Source organism: Triturus cristatus, chromosome 7, assembly GCF_964204655.1.
Source record: "Triturus cristatus chromosome 7, aTriCri1.1, whole genome shotgun sequence".
Taxonomy (NCBI): domain Eukaryota; kingdom Metazoa; phylum Chordata; class Amphibia; order Caudata; family Salamandridae; genus Triturus; species Triturus cristatus.
Genome location: NC_140590.1, coordinates 1,809,163,121 through 1,809,187,004, shown reverse-complemented (window position 1 = coordinate 1,809,187,004; position 23,884 = coordinate 1,809,163,121). Strand labels below are relative to the sequence as shown.

Sequence of the window (23,884 nt, the reverse complement as noted above, 5' to 3'; positions counted from 1 at the left end):
TTTTTTTGCAAGAGTGAACACAAATTAACCAGACATGGAGTTTTTATTCAGTGTAAAACACATAAGACTACTTTTGGCCACAGATGCCACTCAAAATGCTTAAAAGTTAGGAGTGGGCGTTGCCTTCTCATGAAATTCGATCTCTCATTTGGATGATTAAAAATGGATACCATCTTCTTTATTTGAGCTGTCAAAATTATTGAAAAACCCTCTTTTGCAGGTGTGGATTGGTATGCTGCTGTCCTTAGTGTTGCCATTGAGGCAAATTGGAGGAAATGTCCACAGACCACATGTGTGTATTGCAATCTGTTTGCGATCGCGGTAACAAGGTTTGTTGGTTCCATGGGCTCAGTATGGTTGTTGGTTTCATGGGCTCTGGATAGTCCTCTGCTCCCCACCCTGAGGAGGAATGACACAGTGGTTAAGGCTCAAGCAGAAGACTTTGGTCAAACATGAACTAGTGGTCCTTTGGGCCTCAAGCCATCTGGATAGTCTACTGTCTAACACCACCATGCCAAGCTCCTGAGTTTCACTCGGTGGCATGGTATGACGGTGTGAGGAGAGGAACATTTAAAAGAAGCTCTCTAACTTTGGGAAATATTTGGTGTTTGGTGTCTATGCCAATGCCCACCTCCATGAAAGTAGACATAGTAGAAATGAGCAGCACCACATTTAAGGGCTTAGGGAGGAGCATAGTAAAGTATCCACATGAGATGCAGTACAAAACTCTTAGGGCTTGGTTATCAGGAAAACTGATAAATTTGCACCTGCAATATTTCAGATTTCTTATTCAGTATGCAAAACAGTGTATGTTTCACTTTTCTCAAATATCTGCCCCTGGAAATATTATACACCAGGGAGATGCTAAGGAGAGTGGAAGGCACAAAATGTTAACCCATTTTTCATTTACCAAGAGATGCGTTGGAATCAGCTTCTATTGTAACAGGTTCAAGACTGATTTGCATATGGCGGGGTCCAAATTTGGCATGGTGGACAAAAAACTATGCAGTTAGATGCGGCCCAAGCAATCATCAGTGGCTAATATTAATTCAAGAATTCCATCCATCACTTTGTTGCTGATATCCTAAGTGTAACAGGGATGCCCAAACAGGGGTCCTATGTGCACTGTGCAACTGGACATCAGCTGTAACATACTGATGAAATCTAATCGAATGAGGCCAGTCTTAGGTTGATAGTGTTCCAGTTTAGGGATGACTGTTCCTGTAGTAGAAGGATCAGGACTAATTTGCATATAACTGGGTCCAAAGTGCGGGTGCTTAGTGGATTGTCAATGGCTGAGAATAATACAAGATTTCCATACATAACCTTGTTGTTTTTGTAGTTGATGCTGTAAGTTCCATGAGCATGTCCAGACATGGGTCTCATGCTCACTGTGCCACTGAATCCAAGCTGTATCTGACTCATGAGCCATAATCAGGGCAAAACCGGTCTTGGGTTGCTTGTGTTCCGGCTCAGAGAGGACCAGGCCTATAAGTTTTGGCTGGACTATTCCTATTAAAGAAAGGTCAAGACTAATATGCATATGGCTTGGTCTAATCTGAGGCAGCATAGTGTGCAAAAAATGATGTACTGGGATATGTCCCAATTGATTGCCAGTGGTTCAGATAAATTCAATCATTCTATCCATCACCCTGTTGTTGTTGAAGGAATCTATGTGATTCACACGTCCCTGTGCCCTACTGGCAGTCTTGACCTAGCGCAATGTTGCCTCAGTAAATTATGTAATGCAGACAGGGGACCCCATTGTCCCATATTTCTAGTGCTGTCTGCCTCCTCCACCACTCATGACATACAACATTGGATGGTATACAGATTTTCATTCCTATCCTTAACATATAACATATAACAATTGAAATAAAATATTAGATAAGTGCAATCTGTCAATGGACTGTACATGTCAATGCTTCTTCCAGGCGGACATGGGTCTGAAGCAAAAACTTTATGATATCAATAGGCACCCACTATCATGCCCACATGGCTTATGAGGACCAATAAATAACATACATGTTACACATTAGGCCATCTCAGATGGTCCTATACCTTGACAACATGCAGGTAAAATCTATCTAAAAAGTATGTTTGTAACATTTTTAGTGACGCCACAGTAAATAAATGGTACATTGTATTAAATTATCCTACTTGCTAGAATCTTATGTGTCTCTTTCTTTTCAAGGCATCTTTGAATTCTTTGTTTTTAAGAGTGTAGATGATGGGGTTGCAGACTGGGACTACACCATTGTAGACCAAGAAGAATATTTTGCTCTCACTCACTGAGTACATGGAAACTGGTTTGAAGTAGACAAACATGATGGCTCCATAAAACAAAATGACCACTGTGAGGTGAGAGGCACAGGTGGAGAAGGCCTTATATCTCTGAGTGTTAGTCTGGATTTTCATGATGGCTGAGATAATTTTGATGTAGGAAGTGATAACTAAAATCCATGAGAATATCACCACTATAGCATCAATGATAAAAGTCATTCTTTCAATGGTAAGAGTGCTGGTGCAGGACAGCTTCAGCAGAGCGACGGCTTCACAGAAGAAATGGTTAATTTCATGAGTCTTACAGAAGGAGAATTTCGATATAAGGACAGTATAAAATGCTGGTGACAGGAAGCCAACGATCCAGGCTCCGCTGGCCATTTGTAGACATACAGACTTATTCATGATCAGGGTGTATTGCATAGGTTTACAGATGGCTGCATAGCGATCAAAAGACATGATGGTCAGCAGAAGGAATTCTGTTGCAATCATGGATAAGAAAAAGTACAACTGCAACATACATTGTAGAAAATTGATGTTTCTTTTTGAAGGAAAGAAGCTGGCCAGCATCTGAGGAAACGTGACAGAAGTGTAAGAGATGTCCAGAAAAGACAGGTTTGTAAGGAAGAAATACATGGGAGTGTGGAGGTGTGAGTTTGAGTAAATAACAGCTATAACAGTAAGGTTACCTGAAATGGTCATAATGTATAAGAGCAGAAATCCAATAAAGATGGGAACTTGCAATTTCAGAAGATCAGAGAAACCCACAAGAATGAATTCTGTCCAAAATGTCTGATTTCCATTTCCCATCTATAATGAAAAATACATACATTGTTTAGATTTATTTGAAAGTGTACATGCTTTATGAAATGACTTTGGGCACTTTCCAACAAACAAATGAAGAAGACAAGTGTAACGCCATGCAGTTGCTGTGCACATTTGCAAATCTAAGTGAGTTGCAACATTTCTTTTTAAACTTTGCAAGTTTTGTAACATGCAAAGTCACAAAATTAAAAATAATAATTGTGTGGCCTTAGGGGACATCAATCGCAACTGGCCTGTAGTAATCCTAAAGAAATCCTGCATTAAATCCCAGAAAAAAGTCACACTTTTATAACCACGCCCTACCTCTAGTGGTTTGAAAGTTTGTGCTGGTCTACAATTGAGGAAGTTCTGCAATGACGAAGTTCACCAGAGTAAAAAAATCATTAACCATCTTATTTGCTTTGCTTGAATTCAAAGGTGAAGGATCTTCTTTTGATTTCATCTGTGGTACATTTATTTATGGTGGGTTGTCCTAAGCTGTCATGCACTTCCTAGAACTTGCAATTTGGCAGCACAGCAAAGGGATGCTTTGAAAGAAAATTACTTTAAGAGCATAGACTTAATTGAGGAGGCATAAAAGGCACATGTATGTCAAAAGAGTATGGTAAAGACTGGCAGTGAAAGACTTGGTAATGGGAAGTACTGTTAACCTCTTATAGAATTAATTAGAGAGCTTTTTATTCGTACAGAGGTAGAAGAATGACGTTCAACCTACCATTTTCCAATTCTCCCCAAATATTCTGATGTGTTTTGATGGATGGGACTTAAAGTCTAACCACCATCTCTTGATCTGTTGTGAGTTCAGTTTTGAAAATGTGTTGAAGGTTAATTGATATAATCAAAGATAATTGAAAGGGCAGCCAAGCTTCAGGGAGGTGAAGTTTGCACCTCTGTCAAACAATTGTATGGCTGCCAACATATCTGAAGTTCCCCAGATGTTTGTTGAGATATTTTCACTGACGATGCTGAAGCACAGCAGGAATATTTTTTTGTAAAAAAATAAATGTTTGGTTAGGGCATCATGCATACCAAACACACATATAATAGAACATGGTGAATGGACAAATTAAAACCTTTAAGTCAATTAACTTTGACAACATTTCATGATGTGGTGTGTATGTGAGACAACTTTTCTTACCGGTCCCTTTATGTGATAGAATGTACACTACAGATCTTGAAACTTATTTTTTTCCAGCTGCATAGAATATCTGATTACATTACTAGTAAAGGCCTTTGTAATTAGAGTACTGAGTGAAGATTTGAATGATAGTATAGAGAGATTGTTTTCGTTTCTGGCTGTGGACATTTGCTCTCTTTACCCCTGCTAACCAATTATAAAGTGCTGATGTTCCTCTTTTTAACATTATGAAAACTGTTATACACCAAATTAGCGTATTAAACTTACCAATAAACCCCTAGTAAATGGTAACACGGTGCAACCAGGGCCTGTAAGTTAATTTTCACAAATGGACTGCAGCACTCATTGTGCCATCCACTAAAATAACAACCTAAACATAACTTCAGGCCTATCACCAGTAGGCTAGCTATGCAGGTTTTAACTGCAAATTTGACCTGTCTGAATAACCCCTTTTGACATGCCTAAGCCTTCCTTTTTGTTAGACTTGTCAGCCTGAGGATGGTGTTAACCCAATCCTTTTGCCTTCAACCTCATGTTTTTTCTGAATTCTCTTTTTGCTGACTTGAAGTCTAAGTGGACTTTACCACTGGGTAAAGTACAAGTGTTCTATCCCTAAAACATTGTAAAATTGATTGACACCTGATTGCCATATTTGACTTACTTATAAGTCCCTATTAAATTGGTATTCCATATACCTATGGCCTATAAATATAATGCTACTAGTGGACCTTCGGCACTAATTTTGCTACCTACTTATGTAGCCTCTTAAAACATGTCCCAAGTCTATGTGCAGTTTTAAACAGCAATTTCGGATTGGCAAAATAATGTATTCTGCAAGCCTTAAATCCTCTTTTATTGCATATAAATGACCCATAGGGTAGTCCATAGGTATCCCATAAGACAGGGTGCATTGTAATTTAAAGGTTGGCTCTTTACTTTTATGTTTTGCAGGCTATGATATTATAAAAACTCCTAAAGGTGTTTTTCACTAGTGAGAGGACCACCTTCTCTATAGGATAACATTGGGAAGCCTTATCAGATTTATTAGGTGTTGTTTTTTAGGAGCACGTAGGGTGTTCTCGATTGGTGTCTAAGAATTTTTTACTTAAAATATCCTTAATGGTAAAGCCCGATTTTAAGCCCTAGTTTTGAAAACGTAACTTTTAAAAAGTTGCCATTTTCCTGCCCTGGCTATTTTGTGCATAGAGTCTGTTTCTAGGCCACATGACTGGACCTGGAAGAGCCCCTCAGGAGGAGATGGGATGTCCTGTTGCCCTGCCTCCTGTTCGCCTACCGGGAGGTACCACAGAAGTCCCTGGGCTTCAGCCCCTTCGAACTGTTGTATGGGCACCCCGTCCGAGGGCCCCTCAGCCTGGTCAAGGAGGGTTGGGAGGCGAACGTCCAAAGTGCCCCGCCCGACGTCTACCGGTACCTCCTGACCCTGCGGAACCAGACTCGGAAGTTCCGGGCCCTGGCAGAAGCCAACCTTGAAGCCAGCCAAGAAGACATGAATCGCTGGTATGACGAGAATGTCTCCGCCGTCGAGTTTGAGCCGGGCCAGCAGGTCTGGGTCATGTCACCCGTGGACCCCGGCGCCCTGCAGGACAAGTGAACCGGGCCCTTCAAGGTAGTTGAGAGGAAGAGCCCCGTCACGTACCTGGTCGACATGGAGTCTCCGAGGAACCCCCTCCGGGTCCTGCACGCCAACCGGCTCAAGCCCCACTTTGCCCGAACTGAACTAAGCTTACTGCTGGCTACTGACGATGGGGGTGAAAGTGACTCCGAGCCCCTACCAGACCTCCTGGGGTCCTCGACCCAAGACGGCTCCTTGGAGGGCGTCTGCCTCTCCGCCACCCTGACACCAGAACAGCGCCATGACTGCCAGAAGCTGCTGCAACCCTTCGCTGCACTCTTCTCTCTCACGCCCGGGGTGACCCCCTGGTGCGTCCACGACGTGGACACGGGGGATAGCCCCCCTGTACGACACCGCGCTTATAGAGTGCCTGACCGAGTCCGAGCCTGCATAAAGACCGAGGTCGCCAAGATGCTCGCCCTCGGAGTCATCGAGCCTTCCGACAGCCTGTGGGCCAGCCCGGTAGTCTTGGTACCAAAGGCCGCCGCCCCCGGCACGGCCCCCGAACTCGGATTTTGTGTCGAATACCGGGGCCTGAACGCAGTTACCAAGACCGATGCCCACCCTTTGCCACGAGCCGATGAGCTGATTGATCGCTTAGGGGCCGCCCGCTACCTAAGCACCTTTGATCTCACCGCTGGGTACTGGCAGATCAAGCTCACTCCCGGCGCACAAGAACGATCAGCTTTCTCTACCCCCGATGGCCACTACCACTTCCGGGTGATGCCCTTCGGCATGAAGAACGCCCCAGCGACCTTTCAGAGGCTGGTAAACAAGGTCCTGGCCGGTCTCGAAGCCTTCAGCGCGGCCTACCTCGATGACATTGCTATCTTCAGCGACCACTGGGCCGCGCACCTAGGACACCTTGGGGAAGTCCTGGCCGCTCTCCAAAGAGCCGGGCTCACCATTAAAGCCAGTAAATGCCAGATCGGTCAAGGCTCTGTGACCTATCTGGGCCACCAGGTGGGGAGTGGCCAGGTGGCCCCCCTCCAGTTAAAAGTCGACGCCATCCAGGCGTGGGAGCCTCCCGCCACCCAAACCGCTGTCCGGGCCTTCTTAGGCCTCACAGGTTACTACCGACGCTTCATAAAGGATTATGGCAGCATTGTGGGCCCCCTTACGGAACTCACTTTGAAGAAGCGGCCCAAGACGGTGCACTGGACGCCCCGCTGCCAGACCGCGTTTGATGCTCTCAAGGCGGCCATGTGCGCTGCCCCTGTGCTACAGGCCCCTGACTACAGCAAGGAATTTGTAGTCCAGACCGATGCATCGGAGTACGGGGTCGGGGCAGTCCTCTCCCAGCTGGACGCCAAGGGCCTCGACCGACCGGTGGCCTTTATCAGCCGCCGACTGCTGCCGCGAGAACAGAGGTGGAGCACCATCGAGCGGGAGGCCTTCGCTGTGGTATGGGCTCTCAAGAAGCTCCTGCCCTACCTTTTCGGTACCCACTTCAGGGTCCAGACTGACCACCGGCCCTTGCGGTGGCTCATGCAAATGCGGGGCGAGAACCCCAAACTGTTGCACTGGTCCATCTCACTGCAAGGGATGGACTTCACTGTAGAACACCGGCCCGGCAATGACCACGCCAATGCTGACGGCCTGTCCCGATTCTTCCGCCTCGGCGAGGAGAACCCCCAAGAAGATGGGTGACTCTCCCTGCCTTCAGCTGGGGGGGACGCGTGTGGGAGCCGGCCTCGTGGCGTGGTCCTGTTTCCCCGCGCTAAGCCGCACGAGGTCCCATGCGCATCAGGACTCCTCCATCTTGGATTGCACGTCACTCCACGTGACCATCTGTATGACCCTGCTCTACCCGGCCTCGCTCCCAGCGAGGCCCGACAACGCGACGCCAACCCCTGGCCCGGGGGATACCACGTGAGCCCATCCCACTCCCGGCGGAGGGCAGTATCGATGGGACCCCCAACCGTCTCTCCACACCTGGGTGTGACCGCCCCACAGCTCTCTGGGGCCTGGCGCCTCTCCTGCTGGGCGTCTGGCCGCCCCCTACCCGGCCTCTCCGCCCCCTCCGGGTGCAAGGGTCCGGACATCAAAGGGCTCCCGTCCTATATCTGGGGCGACCCGACAACAGGGCAGTAGTTGTATCCTGGAGTCAAGAGCCCTGCTGATCGGATCGCGGCTGACCCTACGGAAGAAGACTCACCTTGAACCACCACTTGAGCCCTGCTGACGACGTCGCGGCTCCACCGTGCTTAAAGACCTTCACGAACCTTTGGGGCCCTGCTGACGCTGTCGCGGCCCGACCTTGTTGATCCTTACCACCTGAGCCCAGCTGACCTCGTCGCGGCTCGACCGAAGCGGACTGACCACCAGAGCCCTGCTGACCGTGTCGCGGCTCGACCTAAGCGGAACTACCATCAGAGCCCTGCAGACGCCGTCGCGGCTCTCCACGTCCGAGCCGCTCTGAGACCAGCATCCAAGGTCTGGCAAAGAGCCCTCCCGTACCTGGTTGGTACTAAGACTGTCCCGCTACCCTATCCTCTTAACGAACATTGAGACTCTGATAGGATCCCTCGATCCCTCTGTAAATATTGCCCGTATTACTGCCGATAAAGAATCTAATCTTGCAACTGCTATTGAGTCCTGTGTGGTGGTGTTACTGGGCCTAGTACGATCCTAGGAGAAAGACCTCCCCGAGGGGGCTTCTCAGCGGCGCTCGGCTATACCTTTGCGGTAGGAAGGTGCCCGGAATAGTCTCCCTGACTACCCGGTGGCCCTCCCTCCAACAATATCTCTGCTACAACACAAGGGTTAGGGCAAATATTCTTTGCATCTATCTGATGTTCCAGATGTGACCTGTTTTGTGTCAACGTGCATGTGGCAGCTCACACTGTGACACTGAGGTGTTTAATGCAGATTTGCAATGCAAATTCAATCTCACCAGCTCCAGGAACAGGTAATCAATTAATCAATCAATCAGGTGTAGTTTAAGCACAACTACTTACCCGTAAGGGTCTCATGGCGCTGGGGAGGGTGCAGGTTCCAGTCCATCAATGAGGTGGTCTGTCGAACAGCCGCGTTTTGAGGTTTCTCGCGAAGATTGGGAGTGATGTTGTCTGTCTGAGATGGAGTGGTAGGGTGTTCCAGGCTCTTGCCGTGAGGAAGGAGAAGGAGCGCCCTCTCGATCTGGTCTTTCTGGTGCGGGGCACCACAGCATAGGAGAGCTGGGCTGAACGTAGGGTCCTTTGGGGTGCGTGGAATCTAAGTCGGCTGTTCAGGTATGCTGGTTCGGTGTCGTGGAGGGCCTTGTGTGCTTGGGTGAGATTCTTGATGGTGATTTTAGTCTCGACGGGGAGCCAGTGGATTGTGCGCAGGTGCTGGGAGATATGGCAGTGTCTTGGCAGGTTGAGAACCAGTCTTGCGGCGGTGTTCTGGATGTTTTGTAGCTTGCGGGTGAGGTTTTTGTTTATTCTGGCATAGAGTGCGTATCCGTGGTTGAGTCTGCTGGTGATGAGGGCATGAGTGGTGGTCTTTCTGTGCTCGAGGGGGATCCATTTGAAGTTCTTACATAGGAGGCAGAGGGTGTGGAAGCAGGAGAATGTGACATAGTTTATTTGGCGGCCCATTTTGAGTTCAGAGTTGAGGATGAATCCAAGGTTGCGTGCGTGATCCGTGGGCATGGGTGGGCTTCTGAGGGTGGGGAGCCACCAGGTGTCGTTCCAGGCAAAGGGGTTTGGGCCCATGATGAATACTTCTGCTTTGTTGGTATTGAGTTGGAGGCAGCTACTTTTCATCCATTTGGCGACAGGTTCCATGCCTTCTTAAAAGTTGTGTCTGGTGGTGTTGGGTTCGCTGGATAGGGAGAGGATGAGTTGGGTGTCATCTGCGTATGACACAATGTTGAGTTTGTAGGTTTTGACAATGGTGCAGGCGTAGCCATGCAGATGTTAAAGAGCGTGGGGCTGAGGGAGGTTCCCTGAGGGACTCCGCATGTGGTTCATGTAGGGTCCGAGAGGAAAGGAGGGAGTCTGACCTGCTGCGTTCTTCCGGAGAGCAAGGAGTGGATCCAGTTGAGGCCTTGTCCTGGATCCCTGCGTCGTGGAGTCTGCTTGGTAGTGTGTGGTGAGAGACTGTGTCAAAGGCCGTTGAGAGGTCAAGGAGGATGAGGGCTACTGTTTCTCCTCTGGCCAGAAGGGAGCGGATGTCGTCTGTTGCGGAGAGGAGGGCAGTTTCTGTGCTGTGGTTATTTCTGAAGTAGGATTGGGAGGAGTCAAGTATGTTGTGCTCTCCGATGAAGGAGGCGAGTTGGCTGTTGATGGCTTTCTCAATGACTTTCGCTGGGAACGGGAGCAAGGAGATGGGTTGTAGTTCTTGAGGTCAGTGGGGTCTGCCAAGGGCTTCTTCAGGAGTGGGTTGATCTTGGCATGTTTCCAGTCATTGGGGAATGAGGCGTTTGCCAGGGAGCGGTTGATGGTGTGGCGGAGCATGGGTGCAATGGACTCAGATATGAGTGGTATTGAGATCCCCCATGATGTCAGCAGCTAAACCTGGCACCTTTAGTGTGCAGTGGCATCTAGCAGAGGCAAGAGCAGTGGGGAGGGAATGGCAGGGTGTGGCAAGATGGGGGAGTCGACAGACAGACAGCGGAGGAGGTCAAATTAAATTAAAAGACTTATAAAACCACTTACATTGCCCTCACCACATCATAACTTTATATACTCCTGAATCCCAAGTACAGTCTGTTCACATTGACTCCTAGCTCCAATGTACCCCCCCAAATCCATTCCTACACATCTTGATTCTAATTCACCAGAAACATATATAACCAAGCTGGAGATCTTGTGAGCACCTATCTACTCATGAAAGGGGTAGGCACCTGGTCTGGTGAGTTTTTTTCACTTTTCAAACCTTTCTATACCTCACTTATTAAAACTATTCCAATTTCTCACCACAGTTGATCACACTTCAGCTTCTTTTCAAGAAAACACGATCTCTCCTATTCATAAAGATGGCAAAGGTCCTGCTCACTTAAAAAAATATAGGCATAGCTCCCTTGTGTTGCCAATAAAAATATTAGCACAAACTCTTGCTTTTTACATTGAGGTCTTTCTGTCTCATCTTCTCAATAAAGACCTGTCATGCATGATAAATGGAAGATTAGCATCTGACAATTCTCATTTGTTTCTTAATGTAGGAAGCAAAACCCCTATTCTTAAATTTCCAACTAGCACCAATAACTATTGATGAGGAAAAGGCTTTTGGGAGGATAAATTTGGCATTTGCGCTCAGAACCCTTATCTTGGTAAGGATTTGGCCCAAAGATTATTGCCCTAAATTCACTCCTAGACCATTCTCCTAAACCGTAATTATTAGCTAGTTAATTGACCTCTTCATATTTCCCGCTTTTCTGTGGAGTTTGTCAGGGATATCCTCTTTTCCTATTTGTTTTGCCTTCCTATCTCCCATTAGACAGAACTTGTCCATAACAGGTTTTCCATGTGGTAATCAATCTTTACAATTGGCAGCAGAGAATTCCCCACCCTGAATTATCACTTCCAGCATTACCAACAGAAATATTTCCTTTTTTGAGGTTTCAGTATACAAAGTTAATATGGATAAAACTGAAATACACTCACTAAATAAATAAATAAAACATTCCTTTAACACCTCTTCCTTTCAATCGGCCCCTTCACAAAAAAAATATTTAGGCATTTGGTTTACACACTCTGTTCAGGATTCTGTTACTCTTAACTGCAAAGAATTCCTAACTCATACTGACAAATTATTCACATCATGGAACCAATTACTTTTTGTCATGGTGGGAATGTTTGGATTCCATTAAAATTATGCTGTTTCTGCTCATCCACTAAATGGTCTTTATGATGCCAGTGAATAATACTAAATCTTATTAGGGTAATAAAAAAGGCAGACTCTCTCTCTTCCTACTTGAGCAATATAAGTTAGAAGGAGGTGGACACATCCTAGGTTTTAGTCAATACTTTAAAGCTTTTGGATTTCACCAATTTTCAGTTTGGACTTTAGAAACACATTCTCCCTATCATACTCTCTTGGTAGATATAGATATAGTTACTTCATCCTTTTTTTCCCATGAGAAATTCTATCTTTTATTTCTAAATCTCTACTTACCTCCACTCCCCTTTTCCAACAAATTTGTTTTAAGCTTCAGTGAGTATATTATCCTGCTATACTCTCCCAATCCACCTTCTTAGCCATTCCTATCTGGAATACCAAACATATTAAAAAACAAAACAGACTTGTCTTTTGGGGGTCTTGAAAAGACAAAGGCATTCTGTGGATATAACAATTTCTTTAAGGATATGCTCCCCTTTACTTTTTCCAAATTCAGGCATATATTTATTTGTCCTTCTTCTTATCATGCCTGCTTTTCATTGATTCTTAAAACTATCATGAATGTTTTTTTCACCTTACAGGATAATTCTCCCTCTATTATTTTCAATTGGGAGCTGTCTAGAATCCTTTCTTATTGCCCCAAAGCTTCCATAATTTTGCCTATTTTACCTCCTAACCCTATATGGTCCAAAAGAGAACTCCTTTGGGAATATGACAAAGGTATTACCTGGAATATTCTATTCTGAAATAAGATTAGGCTTTGTATTTATAAAATATCCCAATCTAACATGACTCATACATTGATTTTTATTCATTGCAGACTTTACACTACAATTGTGCTATGGTCTCTATGGATAAATCAACTAAATGTTGGTCTTTCAGTCTTGACAGTGATAATATTCATATGTTATTTTAGTGCCCAATACATTATAATTGTGGTACAAGATGTGGGTTCAAATTACAGAGGTATTTCAGTTCTTCCAACCTTTTAACATACCTAATCTTTTTTTAGGGACTTTATCTATTGCCAAAAAAAAAAAGTCTTTATTGCGAGTATTTCATCATAAAGGACATAGTAACATTTCATCATATACAATTAGTTAAAAATAATAGAAATATAACTTGACACAATAATCATAATAAACCAGTTAAATAAATAACACATTAAAATCAGTATTAATAAAAAGATATTAAATATACAATTTTACAAGCGACTTGAATCTATTAAAACCTATACCACGTTAGTCTCAACATTATTTGGGGCCAGATAGTTAGGGACTAATCCTCTGGTTCCGTAGGAGCCATGCCCAACTAATACATTTAGCCACACCAATAACAACATGTATTGATGAATCAGACTTCAGTATTCTGCTGGCAGCCTGCGCTGATCTAACGCCCAGTTCACTTCATACAGGGCGCAACCACAGCCGTCTTGGTTGGAGATACTCTGGGCAGACAAAGAGAAAATGATCGACTGTTTCAATCTTATCCTCACATAGGGGACATTTATCATTACCAGATGTATTCCAACTTTTTGTAAAACAACGTAACAGAAGGGTGCCAAGTCTAAACTGATGATAAAGTTTTCGATCCTGCAGCTTTGTTATTAGGTCCCAATATACTTCAAAAAAGGAATCATCCTTGACAGCAAGATATGTTATAGTCAAAGAACTGCCTGTCAGGGAAGCATGACGCTTAACTTTCATCCATTGCCAATAGGTGTCCCTAAAGATCTTTTTTGGGGGGAAAATAGCCGTCTCAGGGTTGGTCCATAACTCACCCATCCCCATATCAATCAAAATAATTTTGATTTCAGACAGCCAGCTGATCCTATGAGAGCCCCCCAGGGCTTTAACTTCTAGCAGAGCCTTGGCATATAGGGACAGTTCTGGAGTAGTCCACAGGCGTCGCCAAAACGCCAGCGGCCTATACCGCACCATGTCCTCAACAGGCTGACAACCTAGGTCATATAAGAGGGGTATACGTGGGGATGATTGTGGTAACCCTACTGCGGACCTAAGGAATTTGTTTTGTGCCACCCTCAGGGAATCCAAATTACTAAACCCCCATAATTCAGCACCATACATTACCGCTGGAAGAATTTTAGACCCATAAATATTAATCAGGGGAGCCATAGGTTTAGTTATAGAATGCCTATGTTCTTTAAGTAAGGCTCCACCTAATCGTATATGCTTAAGGGTGAAGAGGTCAGTCTGGGACTTCCAGCTTAGATTGTCACTAAAAGTGACCCCCAAGTAGGTAAAGGTAGATGTCTGTTCCAGAGTGGCTCCACCCATTTCAACCCTAGCTTTTACTGGTCTAGCACCACGAAGGACCATAAACTTGGTCTTCCCCACATTTACCTCAAGCTTATGATCGCGGCAAAACAACTCGAAACGGGATAGTGCTAACTGTAGCCCCTGTCGCGTCTTAGAAATTAAAAGAGTGTCATCCGCGAACATGAGCAAGGGGACTTTCATACCAGCTATGGAAGGTGCATCTGTCAGGAAGTTTAAAAAGTAATTTATGACCCCATTAATAAACAAGGAAAACAGGGTGGGGGCCAGTACACATCCTTGTCTTACCCCTTTGGACACCTCAAATCTTGCTGTCACCTCCCCAGGTTTTCCCCAGCGAACCTGGGCATATGTATGTTCATGCAGGTTAATCAACAGCCTCAGTAGTTCTGGCGGCATAGCCATCTCCCGGAGGACTTTCCACAGTTTGGACCTTGGCACAGAATCGAATGCAGACCTTAGGTCCACAAAGGCTGCAAAAAGCATGCCACCCCCAAGATAAACTTCCTTCCAATATAAAAGAATAAACCTGAAAGCTTGGTCAATGGTTCCGACATGCATCCGAAAACCTGCCTGTAATGGCGTTAGTATATCATTTTCGGAGATCCAACTCTGAATACGACCCAATAGCAGACGAACTATAATTTTTTGAACAGCATCTATAAGGCTAATCGGGCGATAGTTGGCCGGGGCAGAGTGATCACCTTTCTTATAGATCGCCAATATCTCTGCCCCGAACCAAGAATCCGGAACCGATGCTCCACTAGCCAGGGCATTAGCTACAATGATCAGATAAGGGACCCATAGGTCCTGCTCCTGCTTAAATAAATCTGCGGGAATACAGTCAGGTCCCGGGGCTTTACCACTCGGAAGAGATTTCAAAATTGCCTTTACCTCACTGGGAGCAAACTGTAAAACTTCTTCACCGCTACATGACCTAGTAGCAACTTCTAACCTGTCCCTGGACTTAAACTGATTTTCAAAAAAGCTAACCTACTGTTCGGGTTCAACATGAGTAACCGGGGTCATATCCTGCGGGTTCCTGCCCCATTTGAGGAGGTGCCAAAATTTGCACTTGTTTCTACCCTCACACGCCTCGTATAGCTCACTCCAACGAGTTTCGTCCCAAATTTTCTTAGCTTTTATGTGGGCAGATTTGTATTCAACTCTACAACTCCTGATGGTTTCTGGTAACCTAGATTTGATAGCTATTAATAAAGCATTGCGAGATTCTCTACAGCTTATATCATACCAGGAATTTTCCCTTAGAAGTTTGGTTTTACCATTGGCAGGGATGCTTTTAGTGAAGAAGGATTTGAGCCCCACGAATAGTTCTCTATGGATACCCGGGATGCTACACTTAATCCCTTCCTCGGACTCACATCTGGTCAGTTTATACATAGCTAAACTAACCAAATTCCTAATAGCAGCCCGTGCGTTCGCATTAGAAACAATCTTTGGCCAACGAACCCTTCTCTGATCATTAGTCAGCATAACTTGTGCTTGCACAATACTACCATCATCGGTGGGGGAGCCAATAAAACTACTATCAAATAAAGACAACGTCAAAGGGTTATGGTCACTTTCTAACCTGTCAGTCACCACCATATCAATGACGGCTGGCCACAGCTCACGATAAACCAAAATTTAATCTATTCTACTCCCACTTCTACCATTGTTAAAAGTCATCTTCCAAGACCTGTCTGATTTTGTTCTGCCATTAGCAGCCCTCAAACCCTTTTCAAGGCACAGACCCTTCACATGTAAAGCTGCTTGGGTCCACTTCCTTATGGGTTTTAGTTCCAGTTGGGGGATTCCCCACACAGAATCCTCAACCTCAGACAGTTTTCTATTGCGTTTTCTCCCCAATATCCTAAAACCAAATTAATTGATATATTTTTGGCAGTAGCTTTTTAAAAAATAACTGTTAATTGGAAATGTTCATCGAAAATGTGTATGAGACTTGATGGGACTCTATTTATCATCATTATCATAGGTTGGAAATTACTTGTGCATCTTCTTGTATTTATTTGCATAATAGAGATGATGTATGGTTACCAGTGACTGCCTTTCTCCATGCTAATGAGATTGCTCCTACTTCCAGTACTTTTTCTGAAAACTTCCATTCACCATGAACCTTTACCTCTCCGTCTTTTTTCTTATTATTGAGTATGCGTATATATTGATTTATTGTTTATGTAGTTTATAAATTATACACATATATGTTATGGAAAGTGAGGACTTTATGCATCCTGGCTAAATATTTACAACACCCTTCCATTGTTTTCTCTCCCATATTTCCCTTCCATCCCTCCATTCAACTAAAACAACTAAAAAGCTTTTTCTTTCTCAAAATAATGTGTTTGAATACTGTGGTATCTCTATTATATGATCCATTAGAGATACCCTTGGTATTTATAAATCAACCTTCAAAAAGAAGATGGGCAATCTGTAATCTGTAAACGGTGCAGGTGGTAGGATGTTTAGCACATTCAGATCTTGGTTATTTTTGGAGAATATTGTCTTTTTTGACAGCTGTTGCCTGTAGTTTGCACTGTTCTCAGCAGATATTTTTTAATAGGCTGTGGTGTATTTCTTAGGATTTTCTCATGATTAGGTGGTGAGGACATTCTTCTTCACTAAAGATGGCCGGTCTCACAAGGTTGGAGCAATATTTTAAGCAGCAGCACTGCTTCACCTTTCCATGTAGCACATGTGAAATTAAAAGTAAACTTTGTATACTCCTGAATTCCAAGTACAGTCCATGGACATTGACTCCTATCTCCAGATTCGTGAAGCTTTTGGTTGCCCTTGCGCCACACAAGGAGGCAAAAGAGTGACACAAAACCTAAGTGAGATCTATCTAGCCACGCAAGTCCACCCAACGTGGCCCTGCATTACTTGATAAACCTAGAGTAACACAAGGCCGCGCAGATCACTGCCTCGCGTTACTCTGTCCCAGGAACCACGCATTCCCATAGGTACCATTAGTGATAGATCTGGGAATGGGTCAAAATGCTACACCTTCTGAGGAGAAATATCTTTATTTCTCCTCATATTTTTTTCCCTCTTTCTATGTGTGCTGATTATGCAACACACATTGAGGGAGGAACAGGCCCCTCAGGCTTGTTTTGTGCAAGAAGGTGCCCCTGAAAAACAATCCTGCCTGCAACGCAAGGGTGCCTGCATTGGCGCTGGCAGCCAAAAGTGCGCCAGCGCTAGGAACGGAATGGAATGCTCCGTATAATGGACCTGAGAGTGCGTCACAATGCTACGCCTCACCAGGTGAGGTGTAATGAGGAGAAATGCCTTTGTTTCTCCTCATTACTTCCTGTTTTAATGATTCAACACACATGGATAGAGGAATATGCCTCCCAGGGTTGCTTTTGAGCTGAAAAGTGTCCCTTTCTGCAAAAAATCTCTTTTGTTTTCAGTGCAGGCGTTCTTCCACCATGCTGCAAGGGTGCGTGCATTGGCACCAGGCAGCACATTGTGCACCAGTGCAGGGGAAGGAAAGGATACAATGTTAGATACGGCTCATTCCTGCCCTTTCTCTATCATGCAGCGCAGTGCAGCGCGCTGGCTTGCTGCGCTGCGTGGTGTTTTAATAAATATGTCCCTATGTGTTTAAGGGTGTCCACCTCAAGAGCAAGGGAAATGTGAAGTCAATAATCACTTGAAGTGTTTTAGCCGACACACCCCAGCACCGACTCCGAAGGTACAGAAAATCGCCATGTGGATACTCTAATGTACTGGAAGAAGAGGTTCAGATATTGATAAATGTTACTGGGTTCACGTTTAGATCCTCCGCGGACTAGCTTCTGACTAACCAGGGCCAATCTTAACCCTCCCCCCTCCATGAGGTGCCCCTCCAAAGTCAAAGTTACACCCAGGTGCAAGGCACCGCTTCCCCGTTGAAGCCGCCATTGCTTTCCATAGGCGCCTGCATCCCTGTCCTGTCTGTACCAGTTTTTACACCATGACTCAGCAGTTTAAGGCCCATCTGTTCTCATGCTGCGATAGGTTATTAGTGCCCAGAGACCCTTTGGGCTTCGGTGCGCTATAAAAGTGCAATTTGGAGTAGACGCAGTAAATATTCCTGGTACAAGATGACTGTTGGTACCTTAACACGACAAAAGTGTTGACATCAATGACAAATCAACATCACACCTGGTGCCAATGAAAAGAAGACAATGTGTGTGGACTCTCACCTTTAATCTAGTGGCTAATGAACCACTTTGTTTGGCATATAAAAATGTTCCACAAGTTCGGGGGCAAGTTCCGTTTCCTGATGTGACATTCATGGTACTCTTCCGTGCAAGCGCCCTCGTCTTCACTGGCATCCGAGCTTTTGAGCAAAGTTCAACACATTCTTCATACTACATGTGAGGCAAACACAATATCACTGTCAGACAATATGTTTTTCTGCAACAAAAAAAAAGATATCTTTTATTTGAATTGCTTGTGCACATTTCACATCAGCTTCTGATTGTAGATGCAGAATTCGTGTGAATAATCATGACTAGTGGGGGGAGGAACCGACACTTAATTGATACAAGAGGTATCATGTAAGGCACACATCAAAACACAGACTGAACAATGCAAAAAGGAAACCAGTTTTGCCCCCCTGGTAAGGTTGTCATGACTTGTGATAGTGTCTTGTGACATGTTCACTGTGTGTAAATCATACGTGCACATCAAGAGTAAGGACAGGTGAATAATGTGAAGTAGGGTTTTTTATATGAATCCTAAGTATACGCAGGGTCCACCAACAAATAAACCCCCGATACATTGATCATGTGAATTCTGATCAGGATTAAATGTCACCCGTGCATACACCTTGGTTAACTTTCACAGGCATCTTTTTATAGACAGACACATTTTTCTATTTAAGTTAACCTGTATTTGCATATTTTGCAACTAGATTATTTGTTCTAATTGGATCAACTAAAAAATGTGTTTAATTACCACATTAATGTAGATGGTCTCACATGTGGCTGACATTGGAGACCAAAACGTTGACACAGTGTCCGCCTCTGTCACAGAAGCCTAGGACCATTGTCCTGAATGCCATGTCTCAGATGATGGATTCTTTACATGGACTTCAGAGGTCTATGTTTCGTACATAGGTCGATAGTTTTGTGTATTTAATCTTGATGGGACATTCACATGACTGATGCATCGCAGGTTTATATTTGTTGATGGACACTATATTAAAAAAAATCCTAATTAGCTATTTACGCCTCATCTTTCTCCTGTTTTACACGTATAATAAATAATATGTCTTTATTGTGTTCCTAACTTTTCTGATTAATTCATATCCTCCCTCTCTAAGGGACAAATCATGTAGTTCATTTATTGGCTTTATATGGAAATTATCCCTTTGTTAGTGTAGTGCCTTGACCTCGAAATGAGCCACTCACACACCAACCAACGACAGAGAGGACCCTCACCCATGGAGACTCAGCAGTAGGAATGTGTGTGTACATTTAGAATTAGAAACAAACAGAGTCCCGCATGCCAGGGGGCTCCTCCCATCCAATCGATGAAGCTTAAGTCCCCGCTCCTTCTTGCATGGGGCTCCACAGCATCCTGAGCCCTTTCTGAGCCTACAGTGGCGCATCCACTCTTATTATGAGGTAAAGGCATCTCTTTATAATAGCACTGTCATTGACAGGTGTACGGTGTTCAGTTATGAGGTAAAGGCATCTCTTTATAATAGCACTGTCATTGACAGGTGTACGGTGTTTAGTTATGAGGTAAGGCATCTCTTTATAATAGAACTGTCATTGACAGGTGTACGGTGTTCAGTTATGAGGTAAAGGCATCTCTTTATAATAGCACTGTCATTGACAGGTGTACGGTGTTTAGTTATGAGGTAAGGCATCTCTTTATAATAGAACTGTCATTGACAGGTGTACGGTGTTCAGTTATGAGGTAAAGGCATCTCTTTATAATAGCACTGTCATTGACAGGTGTACGGTGTTTAGTTATGAGGTAAGGCATCTCTTTATAATAGAACTGTCATTGACAGGTGTACGGTGTTCAGTTATGAGGTAAAGGCATCTCTTTATAATAGCACTGTCATTGACAGGTGTACGGTGTTTAGTTATGAGGTAAGGCATCTCTTTATAATAGAACTGTCATTGACAGGTGTACGGTGTTCAGTTATGAGGTAAAGGCATCTCTTTATAATAGCACTGTCGTTGTCAGTCAGTCAATTTTCTTTATTCGATTAATAAAAATCATAAAAGATCGAGCAAGAAAATACATAACATGATTACATCAGATCATAGCATTTGCATACAATTATCAGAAAAAGAAAAAAGAACAATTAAAATTTATACATCTAAAACATACATAAATATTTTAAAAAAAACAATAAAAAAGAAGGGTACATTATATAAAAGAGGAAATTCATTTCTCGCAGATAAAATGCCTATACCTTATTTGGTGCCTCTTCACGCGTACTCCTGCCACTAGAAAACTAGCGACAGCGAAGGCTACATGTATATTAGGGAGGAGTTGCAAAAATAGCAGAGCTGGTTTTACCTGAATAAAGCCCTGGGTACGTAAAATAGGGAGCAGGTACCTTTTTCTGATCTCAGTATAATGGCCACAAAACATAATAAAATGCATCGTGTCCTGGACCGAAAAACAATCGCAGTCACAGGGTTCAGCGTCATCAGGACTAGCCCAGGTTCCAAAGTTACCTAGGATAAAGTGAATTAAATTGAAGCGAAATCTCGTTAAGAGAAAGCGATGGTAAGGATTTGTTACCCACAAAAGATATGGTTCCATTCCAGGAACAGAAGTGAGCAAAAAATATTTCCTTACCATGGGTTTTTTTGACTCTTGTGCTTCCCTTTCCAGAGCATATAGATTTAACAGGGTGTGTTTAACTAATTTTAAATCTTCATAAATTATTTCGTCTGGAGATGAGAAGAGCTCCATTCGGCCTGCTAAGGACAGCTGAGTTCTCACATATCTTACCCATGGGATTTTGAGTGCGTTGTCCAGGGCTAAACAATCTTTTAAAATGGTGTGATTTAAAGTAAGCTCCGGATTAAGCCAAATTTTTAGCCACCCAGTCACTGGTGCTAATTTCAAGATGTCAGATATGTAACCCAATCCTAACTCTTTATGTAAAGCAAATGTCGGGGTTGATTGGGGAACAGACAGAAGTGATCTTAAGAATTTATTTTCTGCATTCTGTATTTTAATGGGGTTAGTATAGCCCCAAATAGTGGAGCCATACTGGGCGACTGACAGGCATTTTGCTTTATAAACTTTGATTATGCTTTCCATGGGACGAGCGCCCAGTTGACAGGTGTACGGTGTTTAGTTATGAGGTAAGGCATCTCTTTATAATAGAACTGTCGTTGACAGGTGTACGGTGTTCAGTTATGAGGTAAAGGCATCTCTTTATAATAGCACTGTCGTTGACAGGTGTACGGTGTTCAGTTATGAGGTAAAGGCATCTCTTTATAATAGCACTGTCATTGACAGGTGTACGGTGTTCAGTTATGAGGTAAAGGCATCTCTTTATAATAGCACTGTCATTGACAGGTGTGCGGTGTTCAGTTATGAGGTAAAGGCATCTCTTTATATTAGCACTGTCATTGACAGGTGTGCGGTGTTCAGTTATGAGGCAAAGACATCTCTTTATAATAGCACTGTCATTGACAGGTGTACGGTGTTCAGTTATGAGGCAAAGACATCTCTTTATAATAGCACTTTCATTGACAGGTGTACGGTGTTCTTTATAATAGCACTGTCATTGACAGGTGTACGGTGTTCAGTTATGAGGCAAAGACATCTCTTTATAATAGCACTTTCATTGACAGGTGTACGGTGTTCTTTATAATAGCACTGTCATTGACAGGTGTACGGTGTTCAGTTACTTCCAGTGTGACCTGGCACATCAGTTCCTTTTCCAAAAGCATTTGATGTGTGCTTTTGAAATGGATTCTATAGGAATAAAAACAAGAGCTTAGATCTTGGTGATTTTGAATGTTGTCTGCATGCTGGAATACAGCCAGCAAAAATAGCATCTGTCAGACAATTTAGGTGTAAATATTTTTTAGACAAACGAAGTCCCATCTGTGTAGATTCTATGTTATTAAATTCAAAGGAGCAATCATTTTAGTAAATGCTATGCCGGATGCAATATTTCTTTCAGGCAGTATTTTGGGTAGAATATTCTGGCACCCTGCCCCACTGTCCTGCTGTGTGTTGGGAGATGTGCCTCCCTGTAATTGTGCTCTACACACTACTGAGGGATGAGGAGAACACGAGGGAATGTGATGGAGCCGTAGTGTCCACTGGTGAACCGAATGGTGAAAATGCACAAACCAAGATGGCAGCTCAAAAAGCTTCGTGAAGTGTGAGATAGAAGGAAACGTCAGTGGCCCCCGGAATGAACCCTGCTGCTTGCACACCTCCGCGTGGCCTGGACTTCCCCACTTGTGCTCCTTCCAATGAGACAGAAGAGTCTCTCGGATGAGCTTCGGTGAAATGGAAAGGGTAATTCTCCGGGTGGTTCTTGGCATGGGTGCTCTGGATGAGAAAGTTCCAATTTCGACCACTTGTGCAGGACAATTCCCTGACTAAATTGTCTCCTGTTGCGCATAGTAGGAACTATTATTGTACAAATAGTAGGTCTTATTTTGTTGACATTTATAAAAATGGTGTACAGAGCTGACCATTGTGGATTAAAAACCATTGAAATTAAGATGTTTAGCATCTCACTGAAGGTGCTTTAATCCGGAGGGCAAAGTAACCAAACGGCGCTGCCCTATTCTGAGACAAGCCGGCACTCTTGAGCGAGTGGGTCTCAGACACCATCCTTTGCAGGCGTCACTGAAAACTATTTGAATACTTATAATTTGCTTGCGATGAAATATCTCATACAATCTTACAGTATAAAGTGTGTCACCAGAAGAAGGCATTGGTGCACGTTTAGATTACAAACCTTCTCTTACAGGCTGTGAATGGATGTAGGTGAGACCTGGAGTCAGAGGGAATGCTTGTAGGGCGACATTCATAAGGATGTTCTCTCCTCCGGTGCTGCGCAGCTCCCCTTACTCACAGCCCTGCTTATATGGAGCCCGCAGACACCCTGCACCTGTGGACTGTCCTAAGGGACATGCTCCCTGGAGCCCTTATTACAGCTGCAGGACTTTGATGCTCATCACAATTGGCGTCATTTCTCCATGGCTGGCAGATGTTCCTTTATCGTGATACTATTGCCTGAGGCCCATCCAGTGTGATTTCAGAGTGATAATATCACATTTTTCTGTAGTCCAGAACGCATTGAAAGGTTTTACTGAGACACTGAGCTTTGCGGTGCGTGATCGATCAAGAAATCTTATGATCGACCAGTCTTAATCTCCATTTAAGCTTTGCGATTCCTCTTTCTTTCACACTCTTTCATCTGTATGTCTATCCATGCACAAATACCTCGTACATACATAGATACACACATAAAGACATACATACCCACATACATACATACTCCTTTAGCTGTTCTGGTGTCCTTCTTCCCCCATTTAGACTACCTGTGTAATTTACACCCGTGTAGGTGCTTTGGCAACTGCAGCTATAGGCCAAGGGCTGTCTACCAAAGATACAGATAATATTCCTTGTGTGCCTGACTCCTGCGTGAGGGCGCTGGGTGTCAGCTGCGCCTGCTGTGTTCGCTCTTGAGTCCTGGGTGTGGTCTCACAGGGCTGTAGTTGGCCCTCCATGTTGAGGACCCCGTCGTCTTACATGCCAGATGCTCCCTTAGATGGCTGTCATATCACTGTTGAAATAAATATAGGACTTGTCCTTCATAAGTTCAATAAAAGTGAAGAAGGACTTCTGAGGTCATCGATTCCT

At 44.1% G+C, this 23,884-nt stretch overlaps 1 protein-coding gene across 1 annotated transcript; it reads right to left on the bottom strand.

Moving 5' to 3' along the window:
- Window positions 1-2,163: 2,163 nt before the first annotated feature.
- On the bottom strand, window positions 2,164-23,086 carry LOC146813229 (olfactory receptor 5F1-like). The gene is made up of 3 exons (XM_085615321.1): window positions 22,977-23,086; window positions 18,214-18,381; window positions 2,164-3,093 (listed from the first exon to the last, which is right to left on the bottom strand). Exons 2-3 carry the CDS (start codon window positions 18,343-18,345, stop codon window positions 2,164-2,166), a joined length of 1,062 nt encoding a protein of 353 aa, XP_085471447.1. The 5' UTR covers window positions 18,346-18,381; window positions 22,977-23,086.
- Between the last annotated feature and the right edge of the window lie 798 nt (window positions 23,087-23,884).